Source organism: Giraffa tippelskirchi, chromosome 7, assembly GCF_054371585.1.
Source record: "Giraffa tippelskirchi isolate mGirTip1 chromosome 7, T2T-mGirTip1v1.2.pri, whole genome shotgun sequence".
In the NCBI taxonomy this organism is placed as follows: domain Eukaryota; kingdom Metazoa; phylum Chordata; class Mammalia; order Artiodactyla; family Giraffidae; genus Giraffa; species Giraffa tippelskirchi.
Window position 1 is genome coordinate 93,465,356 of NC_137281.1, and position 12,404 is coordinate 93,477,759.

A 12,404-nucleotide genomic window follows, 5' to 3' on the forward strand; every position below is an offset into this window, starting at 1 on the left:
TAAAACTTAACAAGAGATGTTTTTTCCTTTTTCCATGTTCTCCATAAATCAAATATGAAAGAGGTACTGATTGTGATGAACTCTGGAATTCGACAGATCTGAGTTTAACTCCCAGCACCTCTACCTATGGGCTATGTGGATGCTGGGCTAGTTATTGCAACCTCCCTGATTTTAATTTCCTTTTCAGTAAAACAGATTAACTTCCCTCTTAGGTTTCCTATAAAAATGAAATGGAATCCTGTAAAACAGTGTCAAAGAGCTTGGCACATGCAGAGACCTTAAAGAAGATGATGCTATGGCACACAGCACTCATTAATGCAAGAACAAAATGAGAACCCTAAGTCCTAGGTTATGGTTTTCACTCTTGTACTAACTGGTTAAACAATCTGGGTAAGTTTTTTAATAACTTGGCTTCAGTAGTCTTTGTAAAACGAGAATGAGAGAGCTGGACTTAGTGACCTCTATGTTCCCCTCCATTGTTAATATTTTAGCAATCTATCTCAAATATAGAAGTAAGTTTGTTACCTAGTTAAGAGATGCTAAAATAATATCTGAATAACGTGTCACATTCTTTTCAGTAAAGATAGTATTGTTTTAGATACTGTGCTATCATGTAAAGAATATTCTAACTTTTTAATCATAATTCAGTTGGATATTAGAATTCAAAGCCTGTGAAAATCTTTTAAGAGAGGGAGAAAATGAAAGATAATGATATAGCACTATAAATTTTTAAAACTGTTTTCTTTTCACATAACTATTTCAATTTTAAGGATGAAATTTTAGCTGTAAGACCCTAAAAAGCATAGACAAGATCAACTTTATACTCAAACCTATTTTCCATTAGAAAGGTTCCTGGAAAAATCCTCATTTCTTTCTATAGTAAGGATTTATTATTAATCTCCAAAACCTGACTTACCAGAGAAGATTTTACATTGTCAGAAAATAGGACAAGGAATTTTTAGAAAGCACTTTTAGTCAGAGACAATGAAAAGTGATTTTAAGAAGGAAGGCAAAGAAAGTGATCCAAGACACACAATTCATCCAAGTGAATATATGGATAAAGAGTATTTTCCATACTTGGTTAATTTAAAACCCTTCCCAAGAATTTCTCTCCAAATGGCATTAAACACCTGTCACCAGGCTTAAAACACCTGCTACAGATAGTTTCCTGTTACTACCCCAAAACAAGCATATCATCTTCCCCTTTACAGAAAGGAACTGTGTTTTAAACCTTATATTAGCTTGAAATATATCTCAAAACCATTTGCCTATTATTATGTGTAAAAAAAAGATATATACAACATACCTCCATGCAGTATAAGTTTATATAGGTATAAAAATATTTTTGAAACATACAAAAGACAACTCAATCTTACAGTAGTCAGGAAACAGAGAATTAAAACAAGCTTTTTAAAAAAAAAGCTTAAGGAGACAGACTTTGACACACTGTTGATGGGAACATACAGCTTTTGAAGGACAGTTAGGCTGAATCTTTTAAATAAGCACATGCTTCAATCAAATAATTTCACTTCTAGGTACCTCTCCTAAAGGTCCACATCTGAGCACAAAGAGGCCTATATTAGGACTGCATCATTATTTGTAAGAGTGAACACTGCAAACAATCTAGATACTCACGGTAGGGTATGGTTAAATAATCATCCTCCTTAGGAAATATTTTATGGAAGTTTAAAAAGTAAGGTATATCCATTTCCCTCAAGTTTGCTATGAACCTAAAACTGCACTAAAAAAATTAAAACTTCACAAAAAGCTTGAGTTAATGCTCAAACTAATACTCATTTCCCAAAATGACTGAAGAAGTGATAATTTTCTCTATTTCTAAACATTCATGAGTTCTCTAGTGATAAAGGTATGGTTTAATATTCAAGGTGCTATATTTAAGTAATAACATTAAAAATAAACAGATAAATGATATGAATATATATGTGTATTATCCATGTACGCGTGTGTGTAAATGTAACTGTGATCACTTAAAGGCAGAAATGGTGTCGGTCATCTCTGTATCCCCAAGGCCTTTAATCCGGTGCTTGACACAGATGTTGCTCACAAATGTCTGCATGGAATGAATCCACACCAGAAAGCAGTTTTAAGAGGTAAGAGACTTGAAAAAAGTAATCTAAGAGATGAAAAAGAAATCTGACAAAATCAAATGTTGATATGATCCGAATCAGGTAAAAGAATCTATCAATTTTTTAGCCCAGAAAAAAAACCTCTACCAACCTAGATCTTTAAGAATGATTCAAAAAGGTAGGAAAAACATGCAAAATTCAAGAAACACTAATATTTACCAATAATTCTAGAAGAAATCCTTTATCAAAAGTTGTGTCTTCAGCTTTAGGAAGGGTTGGTAACAAGCAGAGGTATGATGCCACCTGGTGGAGGGTATTGGAACTGCAGAACAAAAATATTGCCATCAGAATATTGTCTTATAAATAACTTCACTTTTGAAAAGTCCTTTTATAGACTGCTTGAAAAGTTTTACCTAGAAAATATAATCCTATGACACAGCAACAAATACATGAAATCAGATATGAATATTAAATCTCTAATACAGACTTCTCAGTCTTCTGCAAACCTCTCATAGTCCCTAATCTTTTCAGGGAGGTTTCAAGGACATTTTTTCATATGACTACCAAGACATTATTCAGGCTTTTTCCCACTGTCTTTACATGTACAGTGACAGTCCAAATGTGGTGGTGGGTAAAACTGGCATCCTGGATCAAGGAAGTGGCACCATCCAGTGCTGTAAGTGGTCATGGCATTCCTGCTGCCACAGTCATTTTTTTTTTAAAAAGTCAATTTTAAAAATGTCCATGATGAAACAGCAAAGATTTATTAACATTATTTAATTTGGACTTGAGTATCTGTTTTTTAGAAATTTTGTGTGACAGAACGGGAAGTATATACTTTGCACACATTTTTTACTTGAAAGAATGACTGACAAACTAAGGTTATTCAGATTTGAATAAGAGCAAAAAATCTGAACAATAATAAACCTGTCACTTCAATGAAAACAACAGTTTTGACAACTATGAATAAAGCTACTAAATAAATCTCTGGACAGATTTTTCTGTGAATCTAAGTTTCCATTTCTCTTGGGTATGTCTGAGAACACTAGATCACACAGTAAGTGCATGCTAAATTGTGTAAGAAACTGTCAAATTTTTTCCAAAGTGGCACTACCGCTTTGAATTCTCATCAGCAATATATAAGAATTCCAATTGTTCCATGTCTTTGGTAAGAGTCAATACCTTGTTGCTTTTATAAACAATTCTAATAGGTCTGTAATGGTATCTCATTTCAAGTTTGCTTTTCCCTAATAACTAATAATGCCAAATGATACTAGTACCTTTCTATAGACTCACTGAAATCTACATATCTTCTTTGGTGAAGTATCTGTTCAAATCTACAGCCATTAAGTTGTTTTCTTGTTACTGAGTTCTAAGACATCTGGATACTAGTCCATTATCAGATATGAATTTAGCCAGTATTTTCTCCCAGTATGGGGCTTCTCTTTTCATCCTCTTAACAATGTCTTTCAAATGAAAATTTCAAATTTTGACCAAGTCCAATTTATCAATCTTTTTCCTTTATGGACTGTGCTCTGGTATCTATGGAAAACTGCACAAAGCACAATGACAAAGATTTTCTCCTATACTTCTTGTAAGTTTTAATTGTGATATTTAAGTCTATGATTTATTTTGAGTTAATCTGTGTATATGATATGAGGAATTGGTCAAGTTTCATACTTTGCATATGGATGTCCAATTGTTCTGGCACCACTGTTGAAATTAGCCTTTTCCCATTGAGTTGACTTGTCACCTGAGTCAAAAACCAACTAATCATATATGAGTGGTCTATTTCACTTGACTCTATTCCAGTGATCTATGTCTACCCTGTTTTCAATACCACAATGTCTTGATTACTGTGACTTTATAGTTAAAGTTTTGAAGTTAGGTAGTGGAAATCCTCTAACTTTGTTTTTTTCAAAAATGATTTTGACTATCTTAGTTCCTTTGCCTTTCCATATTAGTTTGAGAGAAAGCTTGGCAATTTCTATAAAATTTCCTGCTGCGATTTTGACTGGAACATACTTATATCTATAGATCAATTAGGCAGAATCTGAGTCCTCATTACAAGACCAAAAAAGTTCTACATGCATGAAGATGAATGCTATCTAGACTTGCAGTGATCAATTTCACAATAAATATAAATATTAAATCATTACATTATACCTATGAAACTAATATAATGTTTTATGTCAATTACTCCTCAAAAAAAAAATTTAGGGATCAGAAATCAGACAACCAACTACCTAGGTTCAAACTCTATAAATTAGGAAAACTGTATAAGTTATAAAAAATATAAAAAAGAAAGATACGACAAAGAAAAAAAATTTTTTTAAAGATAAAAATATAAATTTTACAAAAAAGAGAGATGTATAATTATATTTAAGTGACCCAAAGATAAGAAATGCTAGAGAGAAGCTAGTTTTAACTGTCAATAAATAGTAGTGCAACAAATAGTATCACCTAAAGCAGTGCAAAAATAACTAAAAGCAAATAAAGAAAATTAAAATCCAGTCATCCTTTCATACTGCCTTACCTAAGAGGTCCAAAAAACTTGACCAAGGATTCCCGAGTATCTACTTCTGCCACATTTGAGAGAGCAAAATCATAGAGTTCAGGGAAATGTGCAAAAGCAGCTCTCTAGAAAAGAACAGGAAAAAAAAATTAACGTCGACATATAACAACTTACTGCATAACAGAAAAAATATTTTTAAAAAATATTAACGCACTTCTCTTTCTTATATGCTTCTCACATGTGACCTCTGCCTTGTTCAAAAGCACTAGATACAACGGGAAAAGAAAACAGAATTGTTCTAGCAAGAGTATAAAACCAGAGTCAATGCTCAGTTTTTGATTTCTAAAGTCACGTTTTGAATATACATGATAAGAGCCAGGAAAAGACAAAAAACAAAACAAAACACTTTATTATTAAGAACTGGCTTAACAAAACTAAAAGGAAGTCTCAAGGGCAACTCCCACTAAAGATGTATCTGAGGGAGGGGCCTACAGCTTAGTTGCATGCACCCTGCTTGACTTTGGAACTCAGGAAAGAGAGGCCTGCCATGAGGTTACCACAGACAACAGCAAAATGACCCTGCGCCAAGCCTGCAAGTGAGTTCCCTGGGCTAGAAGATGAAGGAGTCGGCTCCCAGGAGGACTCCAGCTCCATCAAGATCAAGCACTGGGACCTTGTCAGTAGGCTGACAACCAGCCTCCAAGAGACCAATCATTGCGCCTCGCCGGTGCCAAGAGGACAGCACAGACCACACCAGCCATGGTCACTTCAAGGGCAGAGGCAGAGGAACAAAAACACTAACACTCTGAGAAAAGCAGGAAAAGATACCTGAGTTGGGACTGTGTGCAGGAAGAGCAATGACCTTGAGAGACAGTGAAAGATAATGGTGAAAGATAATCTGAACTTGAGTTTGGCTGTGTCTTTACACGTTCCGTGCCCCCCTCCCTGCAAAAGACTCTTTTAAAAGGTGAGGATCTTAATTACTTTAAATTGAGAAATAAAAGTCTCCTTCTGCCACCAGAGGAAATGGAGTTCAAGAGCAAAATGAGCTCAATAATAAAAACAAAGGTACTTTCAGGGCATATCTGAGCTGCATTGGTAAATTTCAGTACCATTATATGTCTTTATCTTTAAAATGTACGAAGCATGCACACATACTTTGTCAAGTTGAAATACTCTTTCATAAAATAAAGGTGATATTTAAATGCACCAAATTTGCCCAATAACTAATATTTTTTGAGTGTCAAATATCAATATACTGATTCTTGATAATTAGGACTATAAAAGAAACCTTTCCTTTCCATAAATCCATCAGAATTAGCAATATTTTAAAAATTCAAGATGAGTATACTATTAAGTATACTTTCCTATTTGTACTATATAAAACCTAAATTATTTATGACACAGCTTCATGGAACAGATGCAAAGGCTATATATAATGCATTTCACTTACCTGGAGAGAAGTAATTCTATCATAGTGAATAGTTGTCATCTCATTCTCTGTCAGAGCGTTTCCAGTCTGGTCATTAATCTCAAAACCAGTATAGAACTTAAGCATGTCCAAAAGCTGAAAGGATACATTTAAATTAATGAAGTGTGCAAACATGAGAGCAAGAAGGCAAAAACAGACACTATTAAAAATAATAAATATGCACACATACCTTCTTAGAGGTACCGAAAAGCTTTGGAATGTCAACACTACAAAAAACATTTCATAACATGTACAAATGTTTTATTTAGGTGAGAATAAAGTATACACTGTGAATAAATTGTTAAGTCTATCTCATATACTTGGTCTGCTTCTACAGGGAAGAACTTAAAACTGCAGTCACAATACTAAAGAAACATTAAGGAACTAATCAAAGGAAGTCAATCATTTTAACGGAAAAAAAAAAAATTCTCTCTACATCACTGTAAATATATAGACCCATACAATCAGAGGGAACTCCTGAGGGTTTACGCCAGTCAGAATTTTCTGATGAGAATTCTGCAATTCTCAATTAGTGATACTCTTCTCTGTATTGAGGAAAAAAATAGCAAGGTAGGAGGAAAAGCTAAGTTATTCATTCCTCTCTACAGTTTCCATAGCCATCAAGCCCTTTCTTTGGCTTAGTTCCTACAACTGCTGAAGGCCTCCTTACCCCTGTGATGGCAGCATCAACAGAATTTGGGGCTGCATTTGCCCCCAATTTTTATTATTCTTAATTCTAACCTATAGCAGATCAAATATTAGGATTTTTTAAATTAATTTTTATCCGAGTATGGTTGATTTACAATGTTGTGTTAGTTTTTGCTGTATAGCAAAGCGAATCAGTTATACATATACATATATTCACTGTTTTTTAGATTCTTTTCCCAAATAGGTCATAACAGAGTACTAGTTTTCTGTGCTATATAGTAGGTTCTTATTAGTTATATACAGTAGTGTGTATATGTCAATCCCAATCTCCCAGTTTATTCCCCCTCCCCGATATTAGGATTTTAATGTATTTTAATATATGTGACTAATCACTGGGTAAAATTTAGTAAGAGAATAGGAAAAAAAGGAATGCTCACAGACACAAGATAGGAGTTTTTAGGGGAGTATGTAAATATATACAAAAATTTTATCTCCAGCTGTGATCACACCAAAGGCAAGCGTTGGAAGTCCGTTGGAAGACTTTTCTTCTGGATGACATTATAGGAAACGGGAAACCCTACTCCTCTGTCTTCCTACACACAGCAGTAAACAAAGTGCACTTGCCTTTCAACTCAAGGCAGCAGACTAAGTAAATACACGCTTCCACTCTACCCACCGCCCCGTCACTATCATCTCATGGAAAGAGAGCCGTGATATTAGGCTCTTTGCTAATATTTAATGACATTAAATAACTTTGCTTGAAATTAATGCTTATCATCTATTTATAGTCCACAGTAGTCACTGACACAGAATCAAAATATATGAGCACGTGGAACTATATCACGCATAACTTAGCCCAATGATAACATCACATGTTAACGAAAGTTTTATTTGAATTAACTATCCCCCTCAATTTTAATAATGCTTAATTGTTTTACTGTTTAATTAATAAAATGAGTATTTAGAAGAGAAAAAAAGATGATGATATCACATTAGTAGAGGTCACCTACACGAGAAGGCATCCACTTTGTGTATCAAGACTTGGTTTCACTTTAAAATGACTAATTTGGAATTTACATCATTCAACTACATATTTAGCAAAAGCTTACTTTGTGCCATGCCCTGGTACTCCCAGTTGCATGGCGAAGGAAGGAAAAATCAACTTAGAAATGAAAACAGTAAGTATATTCAGATACACCAGTGCTTACCTGGGAAAAAAGATGGCCATCCTCTTCTCTACGAACAAGATTGGAAAGGTAACAGTGAACCAAAAGGTGGGAGTCATCCAGGATGGTATTAAACCAGCGTCTTGTGGGGAGTAGGGCCTGGAGAAAATAATCACCACAGGACTAAGTCTGCACGTTCTCCCAGCTAGAGGTGAAGTCCACTGATACTCAGTGCAGAAGTGTTAACCACATACAGAGTACCCTCAGCCCCTCAGAAGACACTGCACAAAGCAAAGGGTCTAGTCCATGCTGTAAATAAACTCAGTGGTAATGTTTCTAAACAAAATCAGCACTGGAAAAAAAATCTCAGATTCTATCTTGGCCAGTAGTTTTCAAACAAAATCCTATGTGAAATCCCAGTATATGCTGTGTGTAGGTTTAGAAATGGGGGAAAGGGAGTGGAAATCCCTAATTGGAGATTCCTTTCTCAGTTTCTGGTAGGTCTTCATAGAATCGTTCAACTTCAGCTTCTTCGGCATTACTGGTTGGGGCATAGACTTGGATTACCGTGATATTGAATGGTTTGCCTTGGAAACGAACAGAGATCATTCTATCGTTTTTGAGATTGCATCCAAGTACTGCATTTCAGTACTTGCATTGCATCCAAGTACTGCATTACATCCTTTTCATTATAGGGGACTGGAATGCAAAAGTAGGAAGTCAAGAAACACCTGGCGTAACAGGCAAGTTTGGCCTTGGAGTACAGAATGAAGCTGGGCAAAGGCTAATAGAGTTTTGCCACGAGAACGCACTGGTAATAGCAAACACCCTATTCCAACAACACAAGAGAAGACTCTACACGTGGACATCACCAGATGGTCAACACCGAAATCAGATTGATTATATTCTTTGCAGCCAAAGATGGAGAAGCTCTATACAGTCAGCAAAAACAAGACCAGGAGCAGACTGTGGCTTGGATCATGAACTGCTTATTGCCAAATTCAGACTTAAATTGAAGAAAGTAGGGAAAACCACTAGACCATTCAGGTATGACCTAGATCAAATCCCTTATGAGTATACCATGGAAGTGACAAATAGATTTAAGGGTCTAGACCTGATAGACAAGAGTGCCTGATGAACTATGGACAGAGGTTAGTGACATTGTACAGGAGACAGGGATCAAGAAAATCCCCATGGAAAAGAAATGCAAAAAAAGCAAAATGGCTGTCTGAGGAGGCCTTACAGATAGCTTGGAAGAGAAGAGAAGCGAAAAGCAAAGGAGAAAAGGAAAGATATTCCCATCTGAATGCAGAGTTCCAGAGAATAGCAAGGAGAGATAAGAAAGCCTTCCTCAGCGATCAGTGCAAAGAAAAAGAGGAAAACAACAGATTGGGAAAGACTAGAGACCTCTTCAAGAAAATTAGAGATACCAAAGGAACATTTCATGCAAAGATGGGCTTAATAAAGGACAGAAATGGTATGGACCTAACAGAAGCAGAAGATACTAAGAAGAGGTGGCAAGAATACACAGAAGAACTGTACAAAAAAGATCTTCACGACCCAGATAATCACGATGGTGTGATCACTCACCTAGAGCCAGACATCCTGGAATGTGAAGTCAAGTGGGCCTTAGAAAGCATCACTACGAACAAAGCTAGTGGAGGTGATGGAATTCCAGTTGAGCTATTTCAAATCCTCAAAGGTGATGCTATGAAAGTGCTGCACTCGATATGCCAGCAAATTTGGAAAACTCAGCAGTGGCCACAGGACTGGAAGACGTCAGTCTTTGTTCCAATCCCAAAGAAAGGCAATGCCAAAGAATGCTCAAACTACCGCACAATTGCACTCATCTCACATGCTAGTAAAGTAATGTTCAAAATTCTCCAAGCCAGGCTTCAGCAATACGTGAACCGTGAACTTCCAGATGTTCAAGCGGGTTTTAGAAAAGGCAGAGAAACCAGAGATCAAATTGCCAATATCCGCTGGATCATCGAAAAAGCAAGAGAGTTCCAGAAAAACATCTATTTCTGCTTTGTTGACTATGCCAAAGCCTTTGACTGTGTGGATCACAATAAACTGTGGAAAATTCTGAAAGAGATGGGAATACCAGACCATCTGACCTGTCTCTTGAGAAACCTGTATGCAGGTCAGGAAGCAACAGTGAGAACTGGACATGGAACAACAGACTGGTTCCAAATAGGAAAAGGAGTACGTCAAGGCTGTATATTGTCACCCTGCTTATTTAACTTATATGCAGAGTACATCATGAGAAACACTGGGCTGGAAGAAACACAAGCTGCAGTCAAGGTTGCCGGGAGAAATATCAATAACCTCAGATATGCGGATGACACCACCCTTATGGCAGAAAGTGAAGAAGAACTAAAGAGCCTCTTGATGAAGGTGAAGGAGGAGAGTGAAAAAGTTGGCTTAAAGCTCAACGTTCAGAAAACTAAGATCATGGCATCTGGTCCCATCACTCCATGGGAAATAGATGGGGAAACAGTGGAAACAGTGTCAGACTTTATTTTCTGGGGCTCCAAAATCACTGCTGATGGTGACTGCAGCCATGAAATTAAAAGACGCTTACTCCTTGGAAGGAAGGTTATGGCCAACCTAGATAGCATGTTTAAAAGCAGAGACATTACTTTGCCAACAAAAGTCCGTCTAGTCAAGGCTATGGTTTTTCCAGTGGTCATGTATGGATGTGAGAGTTGGACGGTGAAGAAAGCTGAACGCCGAAGAATTGATGCTTTTGAACTGTGGTGTTGGAGAAGACTCTTGAGAGTCCCTTGGACTGCAAGGAGATCCAATCAATCCATCCTAAAAGAGATCAATCCTGGGTGTTCATTGGAAGGTCTGATGTTGAAGCTGAAACTCCAATACTTTGGGCACCTCATGCGAAGGGTTGACTCATTGGAAAAGACCCTAATGCTGGGTAGGGTTGGGGGCGGGAGGAGAAGGGGACGACAGAGGATGAGATGGTTGGATGGCATCATTGACTCGATGGACATGGGTTTGGGTAGACTCCGGGAGTTGGTGATGGACAGAGAGCCCTGGCGTGCTGCAATTCATGGGGTCGCAAAGAGTTGGACACGACTGAGCGACTGAACTGAACTTCTCAGTTTCTCCTTCCCACATTGTCCTGTGATAGTCAGCAAGACAACACTGAGAAACTATGACAAACATAGTTCTGAAACCACTAAACTAGTCAAATACCCTCATGTTAAAGGGGAAGTTATTGAGATCCTCAGAGATTATAGTTTCTGGCAGTGCTTGAATCTGAATGAAGATCTCATGACTAGTCCAATACTCGCATCCTCAAGTCTAGAAACCATCCTAGTTCTCCCAATAAGAAATGAACAACTTCTTTCAACTTCCCGCATTAAAAAGGGAGAGGAAATGAAAGGAAATGAATTCAATCTGAACTACACCAGCTCTGCATCTGAACTTTGCATCAAAATCTTGCACCTAGTAGCATGACATTTTTTTTTAAGAATCTTAATTTTAAAAATTGACAATAGCAAGCAGCTATATCTTTCTTCATCAACAATATCAGGCACACTCAGAAAAGTGAGATGATTAAAAAGATGGCCATAAACCTATGACTTCAGCTCTTTTTAAAACTCTATGAAGGGGTAATTAAATGTGACAGAAAATAAACTGCCCTTGCTGGACTCATGTTGATTTACTAAATAATGTTTTTAAACATTGTTTTAAACATTGTTTAAACAAACACAGCCCTTTGACAGTCATCTGAAACTTCAAGAGTTAATCACTTTTGACTTTCTTCTCTATAAGACACTTGAAATAGGTACAAACAAACTAAGGCCAGTTTGAGGTGAAAAAGAAATATTTCACGTATAGTCATAGGTTTAATCTTACATATATAATCACTAGCTTTCTTAATGATTATGTAACAGAAAAATCACTGCACACTTCTTACCTCTAGATCAATCATAAGTTCAATAAATCTTTCACAGTAATGAACTTTGTCCATAGTGACAGGATCTAGACATCACAGAGAAAACATGTTAAAACTTTCTTACTTAGGTCATTCTATGGTACTATATCTTAAAACTGGCAGTTATTTAATTATTTAAACAAGGTTATTTATCTCATTTATCAGAATTGGACTAACTATGATTCAGAGTACAGACCTCACATATTTTCAAAAAGGGCAAGCCTTACCCTTACATCAAGCTCTATAAGTAGGAGAAAATGAAAAACGTAGCTTGCATCAGAGACACATTTTAAAAATCAGACCTGCAAAAATATTTTTAAAGTGTTTATTTTTTAGGCCATTTTCGTTTTTAAAATAAGTACAACTTTGTGACATGATATACTTTCAGAGTAAAAATCTCTTCTCATTTCAGAAAATGTTCTGCTATTTTACCAGCTGAAACCATCCTGGCAAGATTGTTTCAACTGAAAAGGAGAAAAATTTAGGGTGCCTAGTCTAAGGACTCCCAGCAGTGAATAACCCAGTGCTAGACCTACAGAAGGTGTCCTACAAATGC

General features: G+C 36.4%; 1 protein-coding gene across 2 annotated transcripts in view; it reads right to left on the reverse strand.

Annotated features, from left to right (window-relative positions):
- AQR (aquarius intron-binding spliceosomal factor) overlaps nucleotides 1–12,404 on the reverse strand; it is an 89,059-nt gene that overhangs the window by 54,983 nt on the left and 21,672 nt on the right. For both annotated transcript variants that reach the window (XR_014058714.1, XM_081507092.1), the window contains exons 10-14: nucleotides 11,831–11,895; nucleotides 7,930–8,046; nucleotides 6,056–6,169; nucleotides 4,624–4,727; nucleotides 2,307–2,409 (exon numbers count right to left, since the gene is read on the reverse strand). Coding sequence is in view for 1 of the 2 variants with exons in the window: in XM_081507092.1 (XP_081363218.1) it covers nucleotides 2,307–2,409; nucleotides 4,624–4,727; nucleotides 6,056–6,169; nucleotides 7,930–8,046; nucleotides 11,831–11,895 (503 nt within the window). In the remaining variant the exon portion in view is untranslated. The remainder of the gene's footprint in view (nucleotides 1–2,306; nucleotides 2,410–4,623; nucleotides 4,728–6,055; nucleotides 6,170–7,929; nucleotides 8,047–11,830; nucleotides 11,896–12,404) is intronic.